The sequence below is a fragment of the Marmota flaviventris genome, chromosome 2, assembly GCF_047511675.1.
Source record: "Marmota flaviventris isolate mMarFla1 chromosome 2, mMarFla1.hap1, whole genome shotgun sequence".
Classification (NCBI taxonomy): Eukaryota; Metazoa; Chordata; class Mammalia; order Rodentia; family Sciuridae; genus Marmota; species Marmota flaviventris.
In genome coordinates, this window is record NC_092499.1 from 24,442,603 (window position 1) to 24,465,579 (window position 22,977).

A 22,977-nucleotide genomic window follows, 5' to 3' on the forward strand; every position below is an offset into this window, starting at 1 on the left:
TGCAAAGGCATTTTGTTCACAGTGAAAAGAGAAAGTCCTGCATGGAACTTCGTAAGACAGTTCCTCTTTACCAGCAATTACAGTGGAAATAATGATAACAACAATGACTGGTGTTTATTTGAGCACGTATAAAAGGCTTTTTATAAGCACTTTACACAGATTAGCTCTTAAATCCTGACCACACATATTTTTTTTTAAATCACCCCTTTCACAAATGAGAAACATGATAAAGAATTTAGAGTAAGGAACTTGCTCAAGGTTACATGGCTAACAAGTGGCAGAGCTGGAAGTCAGTCCCAGACTTCTGCCAGCAGAGCCAAGTGGCAATGCTCAGCTTTTGGGAGGCTGCAGGGCGCAGGGCCAGGCTCTGCAGTTTGCTTCTATGCATGTATTTGTGGAGCTAAAGATGCTTTAGATCCAGAATATCATGTACCTGTTCAACTTAGCACCAAGCAGAGACCTGTAAGTATTCAATAAATGCTTATTAAACAAATGATGTTAACAACAGTGTTAAAGTACATTAAAATGGGGACAAGCCTGAAGAATCCCTGAGCAAATAAATCCAGTTAAGCCTCATCAATGACCTTAAACTTGCCTGTTTTGCAAGCAGAAGCAAACTTAATTTGATATATTTCTTGTAAATGCTTATATTAAAGAAAAACAGAACTTAAGCTCACTCAACTAAATAGAGGTAGCCAACAAACATATAATTCTATAACTGGACTTTCCTGTGGGATAGACTGACAGTGTTATAACTGTAACCAATCAATTTTTTTTTTTGCATGTTTTCTGCATACTTTAAAAAAGCCTATCCCTCAGGCGTCTTCAGGTTAGCCCCTGTGCCTGTGCTGGTTTGGAGCTGCCTGATTCTTGAACTGCTATTTGCTCAAATAAACTCAAGTTCTTTTTAATATGGCTCAGTTAACCTATTAAACACAGGTCACATTTCACAGCTACTCACATACTGGGATTCAAAAAGGTGATGGGTGGAAATGAAGGGCTCTTCTCATGCCACAACCTCTTAGCTCTCACCAGTTTACCAGTCAGATTTAACTGCAAAATACCTACAAGTTGGGATTGCCTTGCAGGTCAGTATTTGGAGAACTCTGATATTCACCCTACAGCTGAATGAACTGTCCCCTAATGGGCAAGAGGACACACAACTATTCTCCCTTGGCATTTTCATCCCACACTAAACACAATTTATCTCATTCTCCTTTCATGGTGCTATACTCCTCAGAAGGTATGTCTCCTTGCTTATTTAGATTTTGAGCAGGAGTTATAAAAAATTATGAGAAATTATAATTATGAAAATACTATGCATATCCTAAACCACATAGCAGATGTAAAGAGGGTGCATTATTCCTGCGTATGCTTATTATTGCTGTTGTTATTACTATCCTACTTCTACTATATTACCACTCCTAGACCCTAAGTCCCAGGTAGGCAGATTGTCATTTCCCCCAGAATAACCACACCTCTAAAGACCTCAGGCAGTGCCAACTACTGGCCTAAGTTGATCACAAGTGAATGACTTTAACCTTAGGCCTTGATATAACATCTGATAAGCAGTAAATTATTCCTCAAAGGACATGCAGTGTCAGGTAGAGAAAAGGCCAGGAGCAGAGGACTCTGGTCATGGCCTAACCAGACCTTATTTTCTGTACCATGAGCAACAGTGGCCAGAGAAGATGTTAAATTAGAATCACCAGATGATCTAGGAAGTCCCTTCTGAGTTGGAAAGCCTTCACTCCTTCATGGTCTGTAGCTTCTTTCTGATAACACCTTCAGATCAGGTAGCTGGGGATTTGATCTGTCAACAACTGAGAAGATTTTCTAAAAGACTTGGGCAGTAGCAGAATTTAAAAAAAAAAAAAACTTAACAAATCTTTAAAACACTGGGAAAGGGCACCCCTTATTACCCTCAGACTTGGAAAGGCAAAGCTGGTACAGTAGCAGGGCATGGGCTTTGCGATTTGGATGCCTGAGCTGTGTGTGTCTGAGCAAGTTATTTAACATCCCTGAGCCTTAGTTTCTTGGTGCTAATTTTATATATCTTTAAAGAATTTTTACACAAACTGGATGCTGCACATATATAAAGCATCTGACACATGACAAAGGATCAATCAATCATAACTACTGCCGTTATTATTATAACCCGTGGGCTGTGAGGTATTATACTGAAACACCAAAAAGCCACAGGAATGGACAGAAATATCCATACAGGTTGACATTTGAAATGCTTGATTGTTAAGAGGACACTTTTTCCTGCCTCCTTTCAGTATATATCTCTGGAGCAAAAGAGCTCATAGCCAGAAATCTGGAAGATTGAATATTATTCACCCACTCATTTTGAGATCATCCTAATCAAAACTGGATTCTCTCTTGGACTTTGCTACTCACAACTTTATGCTCACAAACACACCCTTGCACATAGACATAGAGCAAATTCCAAGACTTCAAAGGAGAAGCCACAGACTTTTCTCCCCGTATGCACACAGCCTCTGCCATGCACTGATATTAATCCCACATTGTCTTCTGCGAACTCAAATAATTTGTTCGAGCCCTGCTTTAGAGAATCAGGTGCTGTCACCTCTGAAGGATGATGTGCAAGGGTTTGATTTGCAGCTAATAGAAAAATCTATTTCTTTCAGTTTCACTTCTGTCACACAAGGACCGTTGTGTTCCCTACAGGAGACTCCTTCTTCTTCTTCTGCAATAACCACGAAGATGACAGATCTCAGGCGGCAATATGAGCTGTCTAGGTTGAGTGGCGCCTATTAGTTTTATGACCACTGGTTCAGAATGGCCTTGCAGTGTCCACAACCCAACTTAATGAAGATGGGTAAGACAGCTGCCGATGAAATCAAATTTCTCTTCTTCCTTCCTTTCCATCTTAAAGTCCATCAAACTTTCATCTTCAGCAACAAAATAGCTGCTGGGGCAAACGCTCAGCCAGTCAATCACCTCAGATTGTCCTCACAATTGTCTTTGAAAAGTGAGCTGGGAACCTGGGCTTTGCTGTCGTGATGATGCCAAATGGCAGAGAAGGAAGAAGTGGAGAGCTTTGCCATCTTACTCTGAGTAAGAAAAGGCAACAAAATCATACAGCACGCTTAAGGTGACTAACAAAAATCAAAATCCTCTGAAAAGCTAGAAGTATCACATATGCAGAAAACATTCTTGCAATTATGTCCTTACAAAGAATAACAGCTATTTTCTTGTTAGATAAGGGCAAGCAGAAATTTCCCAGGTAATGTAGCTCAGGTAATGTATCAGCTAATCTGAACTATTGCTCTTTATAATTTCTGCTCTAGCAAAGTCCAAACTCTCTAAATCTTAATATTTCTGTTAAAGTCCAACTTAATTACCGCTTTGGTGTAGACTGCAAAATATGACTACAAATCCTAGCATGCCTACCCCATTGTAATGTGATTTTGGTGCTCCTTTTGCTAAGAGATGTAATCCAATTTCCTTCATTGAAACTGGACTGGCTCTGAGACTTGCTTTGACCAACAGAATGCAGCAAAAGTGCTATTGTGTGACTTCTCAGCTCTCAAGAGTTCTTGCTGCTCCTATTACATCACTCCTTTGGAAGGCAGCCTGGAGGCCCCTGGGTACAGAAGCCTGGGCCTTAGTTTCTTGGGGCTAATTACATATATCTCTTAAGAATTTTTACACAAACTGGATGCTGCACACATATAAAGCACCTTACACATGACAAAGGGTCAATCAATCATAACTACTGCCATTATTATTACAACCCATGGGCTGTGAGGTATTACACTAAAACACCAAGGAGCCACAGGAATGGACAGAAATGGTCAACATTTGAAATGCTTGACTGTGGAAGAGGAATGTTCCTATGGAGCAGGGATCAACATCCCACTTTCAGTTTTCCAGACCAATGACCGGAACCAGCCACAAGCTAGTCAAGCCTACACTGTTGACCCACAGAATCATGAGCAGCTAACATGCCTGCTGCAAACACAACTTTTCAGAGCAGGTAGTGTAGCCATAGCCAGCTTCATCCATGAGATCTTCCCCAAAGACTGGCAGAAAGAACACTGTGCAATTAAAGAAGTTCAAATCTTTGCTCCAGCACTTAACTAACTCCTGACCTTAAGCGGACAACATAACATTTGCGTCTCAGTGCCTTTGAGGATAAAATGCTTCAAATTAAACTATTGAGGGTATCAGATGGGATAACACATTTAAGCACCTAAGTACATTGCTTGGCAGGCAGGAAGTACTCATTCTTCTGATACTTGTCACTTTCTACTTCAGTAGTTATTTGGGTAACTATAAGCTGTTAGATCTTCAAAGGCAAGAACTTTATTGATCTTTTTATCACTTGAAATATACAGCACAGTGTCTTATATAGGGTTGATATTCAGCGCATACATATTGAATGAATGTTCAAGTATCCCCCAAGATACCTGCTTGGCTCAATGCTGCCGTAGTTATTGAGCATTTCAGAAGTGGCATCTGAACAGGTTTGTAAGAAACCAGAGTGCAGGAACTATGGTTAAGTCTCTGTCTTGAATTCTTAGGCATTGAAAAAGCGGAAATTTTCTGACACCCAAGATTCCTTGCAGCCGTACAATTTATTTATTATACTCATGATATTGGTTAGCATTTGCTGAATACTTAGGAGTATGTACTCTGTTCTAGGTTCTCTCTATGTGTGTTAAACACGACAACCCTGACACATGGGTTTTATTATGGCTATAGGAATCAGGAAGCTGAAGTCAAGAGCAAGGATTTGAGAATTTGGCGCATCTGTTTCTACAAATGAAATTTTACTGCATGATAGCTGCACTCATTTGTCTACCTGTTGTCTGGGAACTGTCTCAACAAAGGCAGAAGGAGTGCTTGTGGTGAGGCAGCCGACCTGACCCATAAGCCAAAGACATTTACATTTGTCTGGCTCTTTAGTGGCAAAGTCTGCTGACCTCTGGTTTCCTGTCACCCACTGAGGACACAGTGCTCATCCATGCTCAGGTGTGCACAGTTAAAAGGCCCACCATAGATCTGCCTTTCCATCACCCCTCTGGGTTGGTTAATCATGCCCTCGTCACATCTGATCTTTCAGATAGCTACTTGCAGGCAAGTAAGTGCTGAGGAAGAATTCTCCAGACCTCTGCAAGAGCAGCTGAGGAAATGTCAATGGCTGCACCCACATCTCTGTTCACACATCTCGTTAAGAACATGCGATCATCTGGCCTCCTGTAGCTAGAGGCCATGGAAACATGCTCTGCACTAATTGAAAAATAAGGAATGAAAAGATTTGCTTTCAACACAAACTTGAATGACTGGAATTACATCTTTATTATCTGAAGCGGGTGCTTGTGACTTGTCTGTCTTCACCTGTTCTGCCATCAGGAAGAAATACCACAGAAATTAGCCTCCGGCTGGTCATCTCATTACAGGCCAGTTATAGCCCATTTTTAGAAAATCTGAAGGATATAAAATCAACCTGCTAATACAAATACATCTGAGCTCTGCTATGCATAATGCAAAATTACCTGGTGCTTCAGAAGTACTGGGTCCAGCAGAGATATGTGGGACTTAAATAAAAGGAACCCGTTAAAAATTCACAGAAATGAAGACAAACATCTCTGAACTGAGAAACTACATTGACTGGGAAATGTAATTGAATTTACAAAGAGAAGTGATAATTAAGTGGCCATCTTTTCAGAAACAAGCCTATCCTAGAGAGGGCACGTTGTAGAAACAGAACAGTACTGACAAAGTTGTGAAGCTCTGTCTATGTGTGGGGGGGTTATGTTAATTTTTCTTTGTCATTATTTATGATCCTAGTCACTAGTCATTTGAAATGGTCCCTTTGCCAACTTTTTTACTGTGCTGGTTTACTATAGTCACACCGTAAATAGAAGTTCTGATCTCCCCTTGGAAATGTTTCTTTTACATATCTCCATCTATTCAGCTTTAATATCATAACTTGTCTTTATTGCCTTTTCCTTTGATAGTTTTGAAAGTCCATCCAAATTCAGTCTTTTGTCATCCAAATTCAGCCTACAGGGAACTGCCAGAACAGTTTTTAAATTGATTTTACTTATTTATCAAACATTGAAAGATGACCTATTCATCGCAGCCTAGCTATTGTGCTAAGAGCACTAACAGATGTGGTCCCTTACAAGAGTTGCCAACAAAGCACAGGATGCCCAGTTAAATTTGAGCTTTGGATAAAAAGAAAATATTATTAAATACAAGTACATACCAAATATTGCATGGGACGTTACTGGTACTGAAGACAATATAAAATTGAATTGGGGGTCTTGTGTTTATTTGTTCAGTTTGGCAACCCTATCTGGCTCTTATGGGATATACTTAGGAGATAGGTGATAGATAAATAGTCCCAAAACCGCACAAATGTAAAGTAGCAACTTTATAATGTGCAATGAGGGAGAGTTCTCAGAGGTTAGGAGAACCTATATTCTGGGGATATAAATTCCTCAAGGAAGTTGAAGAGAGACTTCTAAGAGTAGGTGATAAACTAGAGACTTTAGGTGTGGTAGGGGTCAACCAGTGGGAGTAGTGAGAAATCTGTTTAAATGTGATGGGCAAAGGCCTCTGCAGTGGGAAAACTTTGTGGTTATTAGAAGGACAATGGAAACCTATGAAGAAAGAAGTTTTTGTTTGGTTTCTTTGCTTTTGTTTTGTTTTTTATTAAGCAGGGGAGTTACAAAAGCTGATTTACATTTTGCAAAATTACAGCACCCTCCTGTGAGATTTACATGTCACCTTCTCAGACTTGGCCCCTTTCCTCACTTGTAAATGCTTATATTGATGAAAGAACTGCAGGATGATTGAAAGGAGCAAATCATGTAGTGCAGCAGTATGATTCCTAGACTGCAGATTCTTAAAAGTGCCATCGTTCTCAAAATGCTTGTCCAATATCCTCCATCAAAGAGCCCCAACTCCCTTACCAGGCCCTCTTACAATATTCCCCTACATGCCCATGGCTCAGCAGATTGAGTCACTGACAGAGTCAACAGCTCTCTGATTTCTTTTTCGTAAATAGATTCCACCCTATCTTCTGCATACCTGTGGAAATCATTTTGCAAAATATGATATAAAGTTTCTCTTTCTCAAAAAACACATATAAATGACCTAATTGGTTGTGACATTTTCCCCTTCTAAGTTCCCATCGTAGTTTCAACTTATGTTTGTCATACTATAATGTTGATTAAAATATTTTCTGTTCTTATATTTTCAAATCACTCACTAGATTCTTCCATTGACTATCATCAAGTATACCTTTTAGAAAAGCAGAACTATTTCAACCATTCAAAATATAGGAATGAATAACTCATTCCTTACCCTTAAGAAAGTCAGACTCTAGTGAGAAAAAACTCTCACTCATCACTCATAATCGTAACACAATGTGGATACACTTAATAAAATGAGAATGAGCCTTTCCAACAAGGCATGTATGTTTTGTAGACAGGGCCCAAATCTTACTCATATTAAAGTACCTAGCACCTAGTACTAGAAAGGGTGTAAATCTTCATATATGTTTAATAATTTTAGTTAGCCAACAAGAAAATCGTTATGGAGAAAAAACACAGAAAGTTGAAAATCTCATTCTGCAGATGCAAGGTAAAGAAAACTTTGCAAACCAAATACTATGGAGGAAGTTGTCATGTGAGCAATTAATAGAAACTGATCTAATAGTAGAAGTTCTCAGTCAAGAGAATGGTATATTCAAAGTCATAGAGTTTGAAAGAGTCTAGTGAGTATCGGCATTAACATACAGGATAAGAGTCATAGATGAGGGGCATGTAGGTCAATTTTTCACTCCTCTCTTCATTCAGCTCATGTTTGCTGAAATTCACTCTTTGCTAGTCCCATTTTCAGGCACTGGAGAAACAACCATGAATGAGAGAGAAGAGGGCTTTGCTCTCAGAGCTCCCAGTCTAGCAGGTTAATAAAACCAATACACTCACAAAGAACATCATGGAGATTTTCAAGCTACAGTGAAAAGAAAAGAAAGAATACACTAGAGAGAGATTTCAAAGAGTGATTTTAAGACTGGGTCATTAAGAAAGGCTCCTAAGGAAATGACTTCAAAGTTGAGCCTGATGTTAGAATAAGAAAGAGTGACCATGTGGCAATATGGATGAAAAATTTAGACAAAAGGAACAGATAAAGGCCAAATAGTGGGGGAAATGTGGAGATGTTCCAGGAATAAAAGAAAAGGGTTCAGAGAAAGGTCAAGGTGGTCAAAGATCATGTGGGGAGATGAAAACAGAAATAGTAGAGACAAGTCCAGGCAGGTAATGGACTTCATCTTGTGAACCAAGGCAGACTGTGGGGAAATGCCAAGATCTCTGCTACTTCAGGTGGGTGCAGCATAGGCAGGAGGGCAAACAGAGGTTTAGGAAGGTCCTGCAAGGGGAGTTGTTGCAACTGCCCAGATGCTGCAGTTGGAGATGCTGTGGGGTTGAAGTGGGTAGACCTAAGCATTACTTTAAGCAATTTTAACTACACTGGAAGCTTTTGAGGGCAAAGTAAACATTTCACTTTCCACTCTAGAACACAGACCAGAGTCTTTTTTAATATATATATTTATTTTTTAGTTGTAGTTGGACACAACAACCTTATTTTATTCTTATGTGGTACTGAGGATTGAACCCAGGGCCTTGCACGTGCTAGGCAAGCGCTCTACCACAGGGCCACAATCCCAGCCCCCAGACCAGAGTCTTGAACTGCTCATTGAAAGAACTCAATACCTAGGTGTGAGGTCCAGTGCATTTTCTCTGCAAACACTATTCTCTACTACTGAAAAGCCCAGAAATTCTATACAAAGTACTAAGTAATACAAGGAGATCTAGTGGACAAAAGTTGTGTATCAGTTCTGCTCCGTCATCTAATACTTGAATGATTTGGTCAAGTCATTCATGCTTCTTTGCTTTTGAATACTTCAGCTTAAAAAAGGTAGGATGAATAATCATCTCATGTGTTCTTCTAATGCACAGGGCCAGGGTGTAGAGGATCAAGAAAGATTATATGTTTTCTCTGAAGCACTGTAAAACATTCTACAAATAGTAGTAATCATAGAGGGATCGACCACAATCTACAAAAACCACAAAAGAAAGCATATTGCACTTTCCTATGTAAAAAAATATAATTACATATTTACCAAATCATTGATTTATAGCATTTATTGAGAATATCATAAAGGATGTAAGAAAATATGCTAATCCTCTAGCAGAATGAAAGACAAAATAGTCATAGGAAAACCAGCCACCCTACCCTGAGTGTCATCCTCTTAAATTGCTGCAAAACCTTCAGATACTTCCTTTTTTGGACAAATTGTACATTTTTCTTTTCATGACAAACCATCTTCAGTCAAGAGCTCCTTGGGTAGTTAATGGTGTCTTGTGATGATCCTTAAAACTCTCCTCTCATTTTACTCTTGATTAAAAAGAAAGAAAGCGCGGGATCTAAGCCCTTGACTGATTTACACTTCAATTTAATTTCTCCCTTTCTCTTTCCTCTTTCCTTTCACTGGAAGAAACCTTCCATGTAATTAGGCTCAAAAGCTCTCATCAAACGGTTTGATTGAACACTGAATTTCCCTTCTAGACTGCTGGGGCAGAGAGAACTCGGGACCCTCTGAGGGAGGGACATGCCTGGGATGGAGTGGCACTGCCCTCAGTGGTGGCAATTAGAGGAAGCAGTGTGTGGGTTGGAATCTTGGCTCCCATGCTGCTCACAGAGAGCTGCTCTCTGCTCCTCCTGTGCTGATTTGTTTCTCAGGTTGTGTTGGAGACCATCCCCATCTCCCAGACTCCAGTGAGACAGGGGACACGTGGAGAGGTGGAGCACCAACAATGAGGTGTGGTAGAGAGAGGACTGAATAGAAAAATGTAGAAATGTATGCAAACCTTGATTTGCCCCTAATTTGAAAGGGGTGACTTGGGAACAATTCACAGACTCGTGATCTGTTAGTTTCTTCACGTGAAAAATAATTTGATTCGAAAAGATCTCTAAAGACGTCATCCACATTTGGCACTCAGTGAGGTCACACAAGCAAAGCGGCTTTTAGTCCCATGGGTGTCCTGCATTGGAACATTCTTAGTTAGCAGCATCCCCTGGGCCTGAGGAACATGAGGATGAGGTTATGAATCTTTTTCTGGATTACCAGGATGGAGTCACCTTTTGTCCAGAAATAAAGAGGTGAAGTCTCAGGACTGTCTAAAAAAGTTCTTTATCACAAAAAGTCAAATACATATCTAAGGGCAGGTAGAGGATGGAGCTATCTACAGAGTGACCCCTGACCTGGAAAAAAAGAGACATGAACCATCACAAAGAGAGGGATTGACTGTAGAGGGTCAGCTCTAGGTTTATGTTCCTAGTTTACATAAAAATTGTTCCTACTGAGATGAATATTGACATGGTGACATGAGTCTGTGACAAAACTGGACTGAATGGCGACATCAAATCAGGAAGAAAAGGTTATTAAAGCATTACTACATTAGGCTTAATCTTCATGTCTAATTTTTTCATCCCAAGCCAGGAGCTAATTGGGAATGTTAAGGGCTTTATGCCACAATGTTCTTTTCCAGCTCATACATTCACCCATATGGACATGCAAACACACCCATTGGCCCAAATTGCAAAACTATTGCCAATGTAGAAATAGTCAATTCAGTCAATTCATTAGTTCCACCATCACAATTAATGAACTGCACATATATGTATGTGTGTGGATATACATACATATATGTATACATAGACACACACATACATATATGTATATACATATACATGTGTATATGTGTGTGTATGTATATATAGTTAGATAGAGATAGAGAGAGAGAGTCAAGAATGAAAGTAGATTCAAGAGATTCAAGGTAATTTCATAAGAGCCAAAAGGTATTTGAGAAAAACCATCAGGATTTTACCTCTGAGCCCTGCTAGAAAGATTACTATCAAAATCACACACACAAAAAAAACCTGGCAGGCCACTTAGAGATCATGAATTCCCTTACTTTGCAGGTGAGAGAACTACAACCAGGAAGATTTGGTAGTTTGTCTAAAATTATGGGTTGAGGGGAAAGCCTATAATGACTGTTGGAAACTGAGTTTCCCAAGACAAAGTATTTCTTAAAGTAGATCAAAAATGGGGAGAGTGACTCACCAATGGGCTCTCCTGTCAACGGAGGGGCTCTCATGCTTTGATCCTTCATTGAATATTCCACCATTCTTTGCCAGCTGATTTGGAACTCGTGTGTGTTAGCAAAGGCTGTTTTGGAAAGTCTTTCCTGGAATGTAATAGGACATGCGAATGGAGGAAAGTATTCTAATCAGTTGTTTTCAGTATTTGGGAACAGGTCTATATTTGCACAGATGTGCTAACCAAAGTTCAAGAGAAGCAGTGGGCTAACTGCTGGAAAGTGAAACTTGCAACCAGCCTTGGTGTTTTACTCAACACATATTTGCTTTGTTCCTTTGTCATTTAATGATTTCAAAGAAGGAGCAAAAGAAAGGAGATAGGAGGGTGTGGTTGTCTGTAGAGACTTAAATAAATGAATTAGTTAACTCTCAGGCTCAATTTTTTTTCTTATAAATTCACACTGATCATAGTACTTCCTTTGGAGGATGGTAAGAAAAATTAAACCAGGTAAACTCAAGTATTTGATTCAATGCTTGACACAAAGTTGAAGTGTACTGTTAGCTGCTAAGTCCAGAAGACACTATAGTCCTTACAATTCATCTCTGCTCTAAGTAGAATATAAAAAAGGTCCTTTCAAAAATGGTTGTATTCATTTGAGAAATCTACCTTGAAAATTTAAATACTAAAAACACAAATTATTTGGCTGTCCAAACTAGTTCTGCCATGCATTATCCACATGACCTCAGGCAAATGTCTCAAACCTTCCATGCCTTCACGTTCACATCTTTAAAATGGGAAAACAACTGTACCTAACTCATAGGAGAGTTAAATGAACTAAAACTTTTATTGAACTAAAACTTTTTAAAAAAAACTCTCAGGTACACTGAATAAGTTAAAAGAAATAGTGGTATATTTTAACAGTCATTAGTGAGTCAAATAGATATTATTGTCATTCTTGTGAAAGCCTAGTATCCTTTCTTGGATTTATTTTATTTAAGAAGTTTGAATTAATATATAAGGGAGGCCTGGAGTGGTGGTGCATGCCTATAATCCCAGGAGCTTGGAGGCTGAGGTAGGAGGATTGAGAGTTCAAAGCCAGCCTCAGCAAAAAGGATGCATTAAGCAACTCAGGTGAGGCTCTGTCTCTAAGTAACATACAAAATAGGGCTTTGGATGTGGGTCAATGGTTAAATGCCCCTGTGTTCAACACCCCACCACCACCATCACTATATATATAAATATGCTCTGTGATCATGCAGAGATATTGTTTCATGAAAACGTATATACTATATTTGACTCATGGGAAAAAATGTGTACAAGGAAATCTCGGCTATATAATCTCTAAGATCCTCCCTCTACCCAATTGTTCAGGAAGCCAAATTCTCAAATTCTCCCAATAGTTGAGATTTAACCCTATAATCCTGTTTTGTTTTTTTTTCCAAACTTTTAAAATGATCAGAGTGCTACTGAAATTGTCCTCAGAGAATCTGAGAAGGCTTTCTTTTATCTGCGATCTAATTGTTTTCCAGGGCCGTTGGGCTTTTATTAAAACCAGAGTTTCAAAGCAATTGGAGTTATTCTATTAGTTATCAATTATAAAGAAGCCCCAAAGCCCTTTGCTGCCTATTACCACTTGCATGCGATAAGTCTGGAATTTCAGGCTAGAAATTAAATGAACTACTGAAGCATGTTGGACAATTTTTAACCAGCTCCTTTTATCTGGACCTGCTGAGACCAGTTCCAGCCTGGGGTCACCAGTTCACTCTTCTTTGCTGGCTATGGCTCCTATTCTGAAGATGAGTTCCCACCCAAGACCACATCCCTTGAGATGCCTCCTGCACCTGTGCACTGCTTCAAGTCTTGCTTGCTCTTCATAAGAACAGCTCTCTGCATAGCAATTTCAGATTTTTAAAAAATGTTCATTTCACATGGATGTTTGGGCTTATTTCTTACTCCTTGTTTAAGTCTCTGCTGACAACCAGACCTTCCTGTCTCCTCCCCCTTCCTCCTTCTATGACACCATCAAATGACAAAGGTACAAAGCAAACAGGTGTTAAGTAAAACACCAACGCTGGTTCAGTTTGATACCATGCTCTGTCAACCTGCTTTACTGCCTAGCAACCATGGTGGCTCACCCCGAGCTGGTTTCCATTTTAACGTGCCACACAGAAAAGGAACCTAAATATATATCCCCAGTCCCAAAGCATATAATCTGTAAACTACAGGAACAGGCGGATCATTTCCATTAGTTTCTTATGTAGCAAAACCACAATTTGCACCCAAAGTGTGTAATTATATTCAAATTCTGAAAGACTGCCTCAGAAATAGTTGAAATTCATAGTTTGGGGGAAAGTCACTCAGGAGTACACACGGTTGTTGAAATGCAGGGGGTGAGAGGTGTATTTCAAAACAGTAAAAGAAGGAGGGCAACGACAGTATCTCAGAAAATGTGGCTTGTTGGCTTCTAGGGGATTTATGTGTATACAGGTGCTCAACAGCTGACAAGCAAGGGGTCAGGAGTGGCACTGGAGACATGACCTTGAATAATAACTGGGTCATGGCTTCCAAATGAAGAGCAGTAAGAGTTGCATAAAAAGGTTATTTCTCACAATAAGGGGGGCAGGGAAGAAGAGGAGTTTATTGAATTAGACAAAGGGGAGTGAAGGGAAGGGAGGGAGGATGGGATTAGCGAAGACAATAGAATGAACCAGACATAACTTTCCTATGTTCATATGTGAATATATGACCAGTATAACTCCACATCATGTACAATAAGAATGGGATCCTAATTAGGTTATATTCTATGTATATAAAATATGTCAAAATACACTCTACCATCATGCATATCTAAAAAGAACAAATTAAAATTAAAAAAAAAAGGTTATTTCTTTCTTGCTCTCTGTTGGGTAAGACCCTACCAGGACAGGAATTGTCTTAATGCACAGGACTCTAAATCTGAGCACTTCCTCACAAAGAGATCTCCTATATAGAGGAAGCCTTCAGCATGTTCCAAGAAATCCTATCCTTTAGCACAAGCCAGGCACCTATTAGACAGATGTTCATAATGAATTATTTTAAGCTTAAGGCCGCAAAAATTCAATGCTGGCCGAATCCAAAGCTACAGGGCTTCAGCTGGTGAGGAGGAGACTGCTCTGCAGAAAGGGAGATGGGGAACCAGGCTGTCATTTGAGAAAGGCTTGAAAGAATGAGAAGGTGAGGAGAAAAAGAAAAGCTGTGGACTTGGCATCCCACTGTCTGGACTCCTCACTGAGTCTAACACTGACTGGATGCCCTTGGCCAGGTGCTCACTTGGCCCATGTGGCAAACTGATATCTCTTATATCTATCCCCAAAGCTTTATGACACTGTTGGTGTGCTTCATAGGGATCTGTACTTTCCCAGCCCTTTGCCTCTTCTATGAGCTCAATCCCTCATCTCCCAGCATCAGAGAATCAATCACATGGCACCTCCCACCTCCCTGGGTTGGAATATGAACGGGATACTCCTGTGGATACTTCAGAAAGGTGTGTCAAAGGCACTATCAGAATACTTTGGTAACCTGTGTGCTGTATTCCTGACAAAAAGAGTTTGGTGTTTATTTTCCGTCATTTGCTTGAGCTGATGTGATGGGTGGCATAGCAGAAAGATCAAGAGCTTATGGTGAGAAGCGGGTTTGAATCTTGGCTTTTAGCACCATATTACTTCAGTCAATCCATTTAATCTCTCTGGGTTAGTGTTTGGATTTGTAAAATAGTAGTAACTTTATTAACTTCAGAGCATGAAAGGATTCAATGAATTCATATATGTAAAGTGTCTGTAAGAGTGCCTGGCACACGGCAGGTGTGCTTTTGGTGTTGGTGCACGATCCAAGCAAATCTCTCTCAAAACCCTAACTGGAAGTAGAAATGAACTGCTTGCTGTTTATAAACTCCATTGCTGCTCTGCCTCCTGCCCCGAGATTGCTAAACACAGCAGAGCATTTTAAACATAACACACAGCTCCTTATTAATCAGATGTGTTTAAACTAAAGCTGCATTCTTCTCATCTCAGCTTGACACTGAGTAAGGTTGGATGGTGGGCTTTATAGCATCACAGTGAGCCACTCCTATACATTATGCTGCTTCTCTCTGAGGGAAAAAGAGAAAACCTGGCTTGTGGCTTTGGCAAAGTTATTATGATAGACAAGAAAATAGACCTATAAAGCATTGGCAGACCTGTGGAACTCAGACAGGTTTAAGATGCACAGTGGTGTCTTTAAAGACAGGCGGGTCAGAGAATCATGAAATCCTAGTGCTGAGAAACTTTTGGAGAGATTGTCTCACCCAACACTCTCATTGTACAAAGAAGAAAAAAAAAGGAAGTTTCCCCCACTGTAGGATTAAGGCAGACAGGCGCACAAGTGCACTCACACTACATCCCACACAGGGAACTATAGGTAAAGAAAGAGAATAGGGAAAAAAAGAGGAAGATATCATTGAATGTCTAAAACTTAAAAAGATTAACACAATAAAAAGATATAATGTCACTTCCAAAGTCCCAGAGTTGGTCAGAAAGAAAACTCAGAGTAAAATCTAGGACTCGTCACTCTGTTGTCTCTATAAAATTCTAGTTTTAAATTCAGGCACCAAAAAAATCAACTCTACAGGTAGTGCATAATTATGTGTTCCTATCTCCTCTGTAACCTTCAAGTCCTGGAAAGTAAAACTGTAAAAAAAAAAAATGACCTTAAAAGTAGTTCTCTATTTCTAGAGCTAAAGATTGTTGTCCTAAAAAAGACTTGATTCTTCCTAATATAAGCTAGATGAAAATTTTTAGTTTCTGGTGGATAGCAAACATAGAAATGTTTGAAATGTATACAATTCATTTACTACCAATGGGATCTAATTCTGAATTTCTCAATGGTCTCAGAATATTTCTTGGAGACCTCTCCATTTTTATTTCACAAAATCTCAGACATTCTAACTGGTTTGTTATAATCTCTGATCCCTGGTTAAAATTTGCCTGGCATGGGTTTCCAGCTAAGGAGACACTTACCTTAAGTCATAAGCTGACTGTCATAGGCTGTCTTCTTCTAGTGCATGAATAAGAAAATATTCATTAAAGTTTTCTCATCTATATTTCCCACAGAGAAGTAGCAGGTGAATGCAGCAGCCCTTGAAAGACAATATCTATCCACAGATAGAGAAATTGGAAGACCAATTGATGCAGATTTTTTAACCTCAATCTACAACCCAGCAACTTTGCACAAGGTATTTAAAGAGGGCAGCATTGTCACTAAAATATTTCTCATATTTAACCTGTACATAGTGATTTACAAGTTGCAAAGCACAACTTGTTTAAGTTTCCATACAATTCTGTATATCTGCATGGTATTATTATCACTATTCCCAGATTAAAGATGAAATTCAGTCTTAAATCAAGTGACTTGCCCAGGTTCACAAACCACAAAGATTAAGGTCAGTTTCCTCCATTGTAAATCCTGTGGTTAATTGGTCTCACCTCACTCAATGCCACCCTTTCCATTAGGATTACATTATCATTCATCTTTTATCCTCATTAACACAAATTCTCATAACTATTTATTTAGAAGTAACTGAATTCAGAAACAAATAAGTAAAAATATTCATTCTTTTATCAAAGAGTTGAAGACCTTGGAACTTATAATAACCAGAGGTTCATAATTTACAACATATTTCCTCAATCATCTGACCTAAGCATCATGATTCTGTCATGAAGTAGACAAGCTGTCTCCTATTTATATTTTAAGATGAACTTTCATAAGATAAAAAATCCAACAGAAAAATAATAAACCTGACACTTTTTTAAAGGACATATTTTTTAACTGCCCCCCAAAAAAGTAAGCATTGGTACTTAATCTTTTTTTCTTTAGTTAAGAATGAAAAGTGAAAAAAGTTGGTGGTGTGTATCTCAGGAAAGGAAAAGAAGAACCTCCAAATGCAAGTCCTAAAGGGAAGTCAGCGGGAGGGCTGGGAGTCTGACTGAGAGGGCATCAGATCTAGGTAAGGAAGCCCCAGGCAAGGGACATGAGACTGTGTCTGCAGAGATCCTGTCTGTACAGACAGGATTCACCAACATGCACATAGAGGTCAGAACTCCATCACAGCACATGAACTGAGATAAAATAAACACAATTTTTAACCAAACCTACTGTTGCTGTTTTACCTAGATATATGTAAGTAGGATTTTTCTTCTTGAGGTACCATTTTATAATTTTGAAAAGTGATTCCATAGTCACTGAGGTTTTATTTTGCCATTCTAGAGATTTAGAAGAAATTCACTGAATGGTACAGCTTTACTTCTGTCCCAGGGAATGGGTCCCTGAGTTAGTGGGAGGGTAGTATAGTGTCTCCTCAAAATTTGTATGTTGAAGCCCTAAACTTTGGTGCCTCGGAATATGTCCGAGATAGGACTTTTAAGGAGATTATTAAAAGAGCCCTAATCCAATTGGATGTGTGTCCCGGGATACACAAAGACATCAGGAATACAAGAACACCTAGGAAAAAGAGAAAATTAAGACCCAGTGGGAAATGGCCATCTGTAAACCAAGGAGACAGGTCTCAGAAGAAACCAAACCTGCTGACACCTTGATCTTGGACTTGCAGCCTTCAGACCTATGACTAAATAAATCTCTCCTATTTAAACCAACCAGCATGTGTTATTTTGTAACTGCAGCACTAGAAAAATAATACTGGGAGGGAAGTGAAAGTCCAAGGTTCATCTTCCAAGACTTGCCTCCCTCCTGGGTCATCCAGGGTCCTAGAAAGGCAAACTCTCCCAGATCTGATAAAGTAATTCATATGTAAAATGAAATATATTACCTCTTCCAGATTCAAAACTGGTATTAAAGGAATAAAGTTCTTACTATGCAATTCTCTCCATCAGCCAGTTTGGTGGAGAGTTTTATTCTCCCCTCTAAAGGAAATTGTTGATTCTCTTCTCCCCTCTCTTCCTGTGATATGGCAGTCCTCACATCAATCCTACACAACCACATGTTAAAAGTCCTAAAGAAATTTACACTAGCTTATTATAATCTTCCCATAAAGGCCTTTCAAGAACAAAATTATCTCCAGCCCCACCACTTGCCAGCAAATTTCAGAGGAAAACAATGCAGATAGAGGACAGAGAGAGGAGGAGAAACCAATTTAATTCATTCATTACCAAGGCCAAAGATATATAAATCTTATCATTTTATCTGTCAACCAACACTCTGAATTATTCAATGTACCAAATCCCCAGAAGGAAAGCAGAAAGAAAGTAGCTAGAAAGCAGCTGGCTGCCAAAAGAAAGTGCTCAAGAGATCAGAACAGAACAAGCCCCATAGCTGGGAACACTTTGAGGTGGGTCATTATGACAAGGAATGAGACATGGAATTTCTTCCAAGGACTACTGGCTCCTGTGCATATGCATGTTAACCACCACCACTTCTACCAAGATGGTGTGAGCTAGACTTCTGCCCCCCACTCCCAGACATGCACATACTCTGGGTTCTGAGCAAGAAGCCTTCCTCCAAATTTAGACCACATGTTTTACTTTTAAAGTAAGTTTTCCAAGAGTTCTACATCCTCACCTAGTTCCACCAAATGTCTAAGTCATCAGGAAGGTTTGTTATTTTGTGGAAGATAAAAATAGAAGGTACATACAATCCTCAGAGAAATCTCCTTTTAAAATGGTAAATATTAAAGCATTTTTCAAGGCAAATGAATACTGGAGTTCCAAAAGGGGAAAAAAAGAATGAGAAAAAACTATACAAAATCCCTTTAGCAAAATGAAGGCTGGTAAACAAATTTTACTATTTATGTGTTCTCTATCACTAAACTACTTAGCCCTTTGATAAACATGGAAATGTGGAAAGTATGGAAACAAAGAATAGATTTAAAGCAGATGATCAAAAATAATCTGAAGGGATATTTTGAGTACCATGAGAATGTACATTCCATTTTATAAAGGAAATTTATATTTTATAGTTACATTAATTAACTTGACTTGGTATGTGGATCCCCACCCTCTCCTTGTACTTTTTAAAATACAGAAGCACTCATGGCTCATAGTGACCCACATACTTCTAAAATGATTCCTAACAGAACACCCAATATCATATTTGGTTCTGGATCCTTTGCAGGTAGGAAGTGCTCAGTGTTAATTGATTGACAGTTGAAGACAGCATGAAGGGCTAGAGGACTTAAGTGAAGGGAATGCACAAAATTTAAAAAATTAAAAAATAAAAAAAATGGTACTGGATTTCTGTTAGGAAGGAGGTTAATTCTATCCTGAAGCACAATCCTAACTTAAGACTGTTTGGTGAACACCAGGCAGGTGTGATCTTTTTTCTCCCCAACTCACCAAGGAATTCAGCTTCCTCTAGGCTGTCCTGGGATAGACTTCAGGCAAATCTATAACATAATCAATTTTCTAAAGAGCAGCACCAAGCGTGGGTAACAAAAAGGGTGAAATGCCAGCTATTTGGAGATTTTTTTTTTTTTTTATTTCTTCCACCTGTTTTAGCATGGTGAATCTCATTATAGGGTGCGATGGTGAGGAAGGCAAACCATGGTGATCAACAGCAGCTCTGAGGAGTTTTGGCTTTTCAAGAAATTGAGCAACAGTACTTTGAAAAACTCTCTCCCTGAGTCCAAAGAAGGTTCTTGGATTGAAGGCTCTAGTTTTAGTTTTATATTGGAATGAAGGACAGACAATAGAAAGCATTGCTTTTGACTGAGTGAGGTTGGTGGTAAATCATCAGAAACAACCCTCAGCCTCCTGGTGCTGTGCCTCCTACCACCTCCACCAAGATTTTTCAAAACAATTGCTATTAACTAGGCCTTTGTCTTGGGCTAGGGGGGAGCAAGTGCACTCCAAGAAAGATGGAGAGGTGCATTAGCAAAGCTCTGTGGGGTCTCCTGGTCTTTTTAGTTAGATATGCAAAAGGTCACAGCTGGGATTTGGGAAGGCAGCCAGAGGTTGGGGCATCTTGTTAATTGCTGCTTGTCTTGATTTCAAGCTCAAAAACATTAATTAAATATGCAAGGAGCCTACTTAATATAGATGCATTCACTCTCCAAGCCCCAAATCAATGGGGTAGGACTTACTGAAAGAGGACACTGAAGAGTTGAATTCATGAGCTTACTTATCTTAGCCATGCCAGACTCTGGAGTTCACTGCATTCTGCAGCTCTGGTGGATCTGAGGGCCCCTTCTGGGGGTATCTGGCCATTTGTTTAGTTTGTTCTCCTTTTCCATCACACTGAATCTCATCAGTTGCAGGTTAATGAGAAAGTAGACTGAAACCGAGTCAAAAAAGATTTAGAGGACGCTGAGCAACCAATCCTTAAAGAAATCAAGTAAGTGCTCAATCCCTTTAGGAGAGGTGGGAGGAGGCAGGGAGAGAGACTGACCCAGGAATCCCAGGGAAGTACTGTTCTGTAAATTCCATCACTTACTAGTAGCTGCCTTTAACTCTTTACATGCGGAACAGAACCCAGCAAGACCATGCCAGCCTATAACCTCTAACTAATGCATAATCTTCATCTCCCTGCTGATCATTTACACTAATTAGCAAAATTTAGCTAATTATCGCTGAGCGTTTCCGTGCTTAATTATGGCTATTAGTAATAGCCTGTCTGGCTTCCCCATCTCCCACATCTCTCTCATTTTTTTTTTCTAACTCTTCCCCCTACCTGTTTCCCCCTTGGGACCCAAGTTTCCATTTCAATGAAATTGATTGGGACCTGTTGTTTTCCTATGTTATTTACTTTATTTTATTCATTTATTTATTTTGAGAGAGACAGAGAGAGTCTATACCAGATACAGCAGGAGTCTCAGAGAAAACAGTCACCAGATCAGCATCAAGCCTTTGAGTAGTCCCTCCTCCCCATCAAGCCATTCTACCAACCTTACAAGCTCTGAGCTGCTTGAAATAAAATTTAAAGAGAGAAAGAGCCACAGTGTGTATTGACATTTTTCTTAGTGTGCTTCCACTTCACACTACAGATATCACAGTGCAGAAGCTCACAGTTCAGAGACAGTGGAAAGAATCAACTTTGGAACAGGGTTTGCATGCTATAGGTCTTTAAAATAAAAGTAAGGCAGGGACCCCTAGTGTGGTTCCTACTGATGCTCTCTGAAGGTCTGCCCCTGCAGTCACTCTCTGTGCTTCCTATTCCCTTCATCATCAGAATGGAGTGCATAGTAAACAAATAAGCAAGCTCTTTTCCTAAGAACAGTTTACTACAGCAAGCTCCTACCTTTAACCGCAGACATTACCCTTTTAGAGGCAGCCTGCTCAGAGCTGAATATATTTTTAAGAACCACAGATCTCTTCCTTCCATAGCTATGCAGGAGGGTTGTTCAGAGCAAAACATAGCATACCTGTTTTGATTAGAGGAGACCATTCATTCTGCCTTAACTGAAAGATTATTGCCTAAGTGGTGGAATCAAAATTACTATCATTTACACTTGGGTGAAGTATAAATGGACAGCCTTACACATATTGCTTCCTCTCTGGTAGCTAGCAATATTAGATGCCCAGTTTTAGTGATCCCTGCTTTCTCAACTAGTTGTGGGCAAACATGAAGCTGCCAAATTGAACAATAATGGCCTCTGGTTATTAATTATATTTTCTGCCTTCTTATACTCAGCTACTTTCCCCTGACCTTTACCACACAGACAACTAACTTTACAGCGATTCAATCAACTTCAGGCTGAAGACTGAATGATGCCGGCTATCTGCTATTTCTCCACAACTAGCACTCAAATGAGACCAGAGAAAGGAAGGGTGAAAGCAAGGTGAATGAATGATTCCTCAATATGTAGCATAGGGTCTTGTCTGATAAGCTGTGTGTCATCAAAGGGGGTGAGGGCTGCAAAGGAGAGAGGGGTGTTTGTGCAGTTATGCTGGAGGGAGCTAAGGTAAGGAGAACCCTTCCCAGAAGACTGGGCAACGTGAGCCTTTAAGAGAAAGTGGAAATTTTCTTCCCTCATGCACATGCGATGCTTTTTTATCATTCTAAATTCAATTTTGTATGCTTTTCCCACCCTTGACACTACTGAAAGACGAGTGGGTTAAGGAATTGCTATGCCCCATTTAAAGGATAAAGAGCAGAGAGACCCACCGTGCCCTCCTCGAAGGGAAACAGGGGAGCGATAGATAGAAATAGGCACTGAGTGATGCTTGCTGCCATGGAAATGGTGCTCGTGCTGAGAGTGAGACCCCGGCGAGGAAGAGGAGGAGGAGGAGGAAGCTACATTAGAGGAACTCCACACAGAGCTGACGATACATCCCCAGAAGAGGGACCAGATTCCAAGCGTCCAGGCCGGCCGGCGGGGAGGGCTCCGTCTCGCGTGGATTCTCAGGTGCATGGTCAACGCACTGGACCACTACAGATGGGCAGTTTCAATTCCAGCCAGTGAAGAATAATGAAGTTCATGATGCCCAGGGGCCCATCATAGTGAGAGGAAGAGTTGCCCGATTTGGGGGAAAGGGAAACAATAAGAGGTTTCAAGAAAACTGATGATGAATCAGTTAAAAAAAAAAAAAAAAAAAAAAGATAAAAGACAAAGCCCCCTTTCCCGGAGCTAAAATTTAGGACGCCTGAGTCCACCCAGGTAAAGCAAACCTCCTAGGGAACCCCCGCATGCCACACATGTCAGGGGAGGACAGGCGAGGCTTCCTCCTGTTCTCTAGGCACCTTGGGTCTGATGACTTAACTGCACACTCCGAGAAGCCACACGGCAAAGGTGGAAACGAAGAAAGAGGAGGAAGCGGCAGGCGACCCAAGTAGATTCAAGCTAGTTTATCCCAACATCCAAAGAG

The 22,977-nt window shown here is 39.9% G+C and overlaps 1 protein-coding gene across 8 annotated transcripts in view; it reads right to left on the reverse strand.

The window, feature by feature from the left end:
* The window catches only part of Nrxn3 (neurexin 3), a 1,482,316-nt gene that overhangs the window by 498,166 nt on the left and 961,173 nt on the right, over positions 1 to 22,977 (reverse strand). For 4 of the 8 annotated variants that reach the window (XM_027931682.2, XM_027931686.3, XM_027931685.3 and 1 more), the window contains exon 1: positions 22,277 to 22,523. The exons of the other annotated variants lie outside the window; for them this stretch is intronic. In XM_027931682.2, the coding sequence (XP_027787483.2) occupies positions 22,277 to 22,523 (247 nt within the window). Of the gene's footprint in view, positions 1 to 22,276; positions 22,524 to 22,977 lie in introns of those variants that run through there. 8 annotated transcript variants of the gene reach the window in all.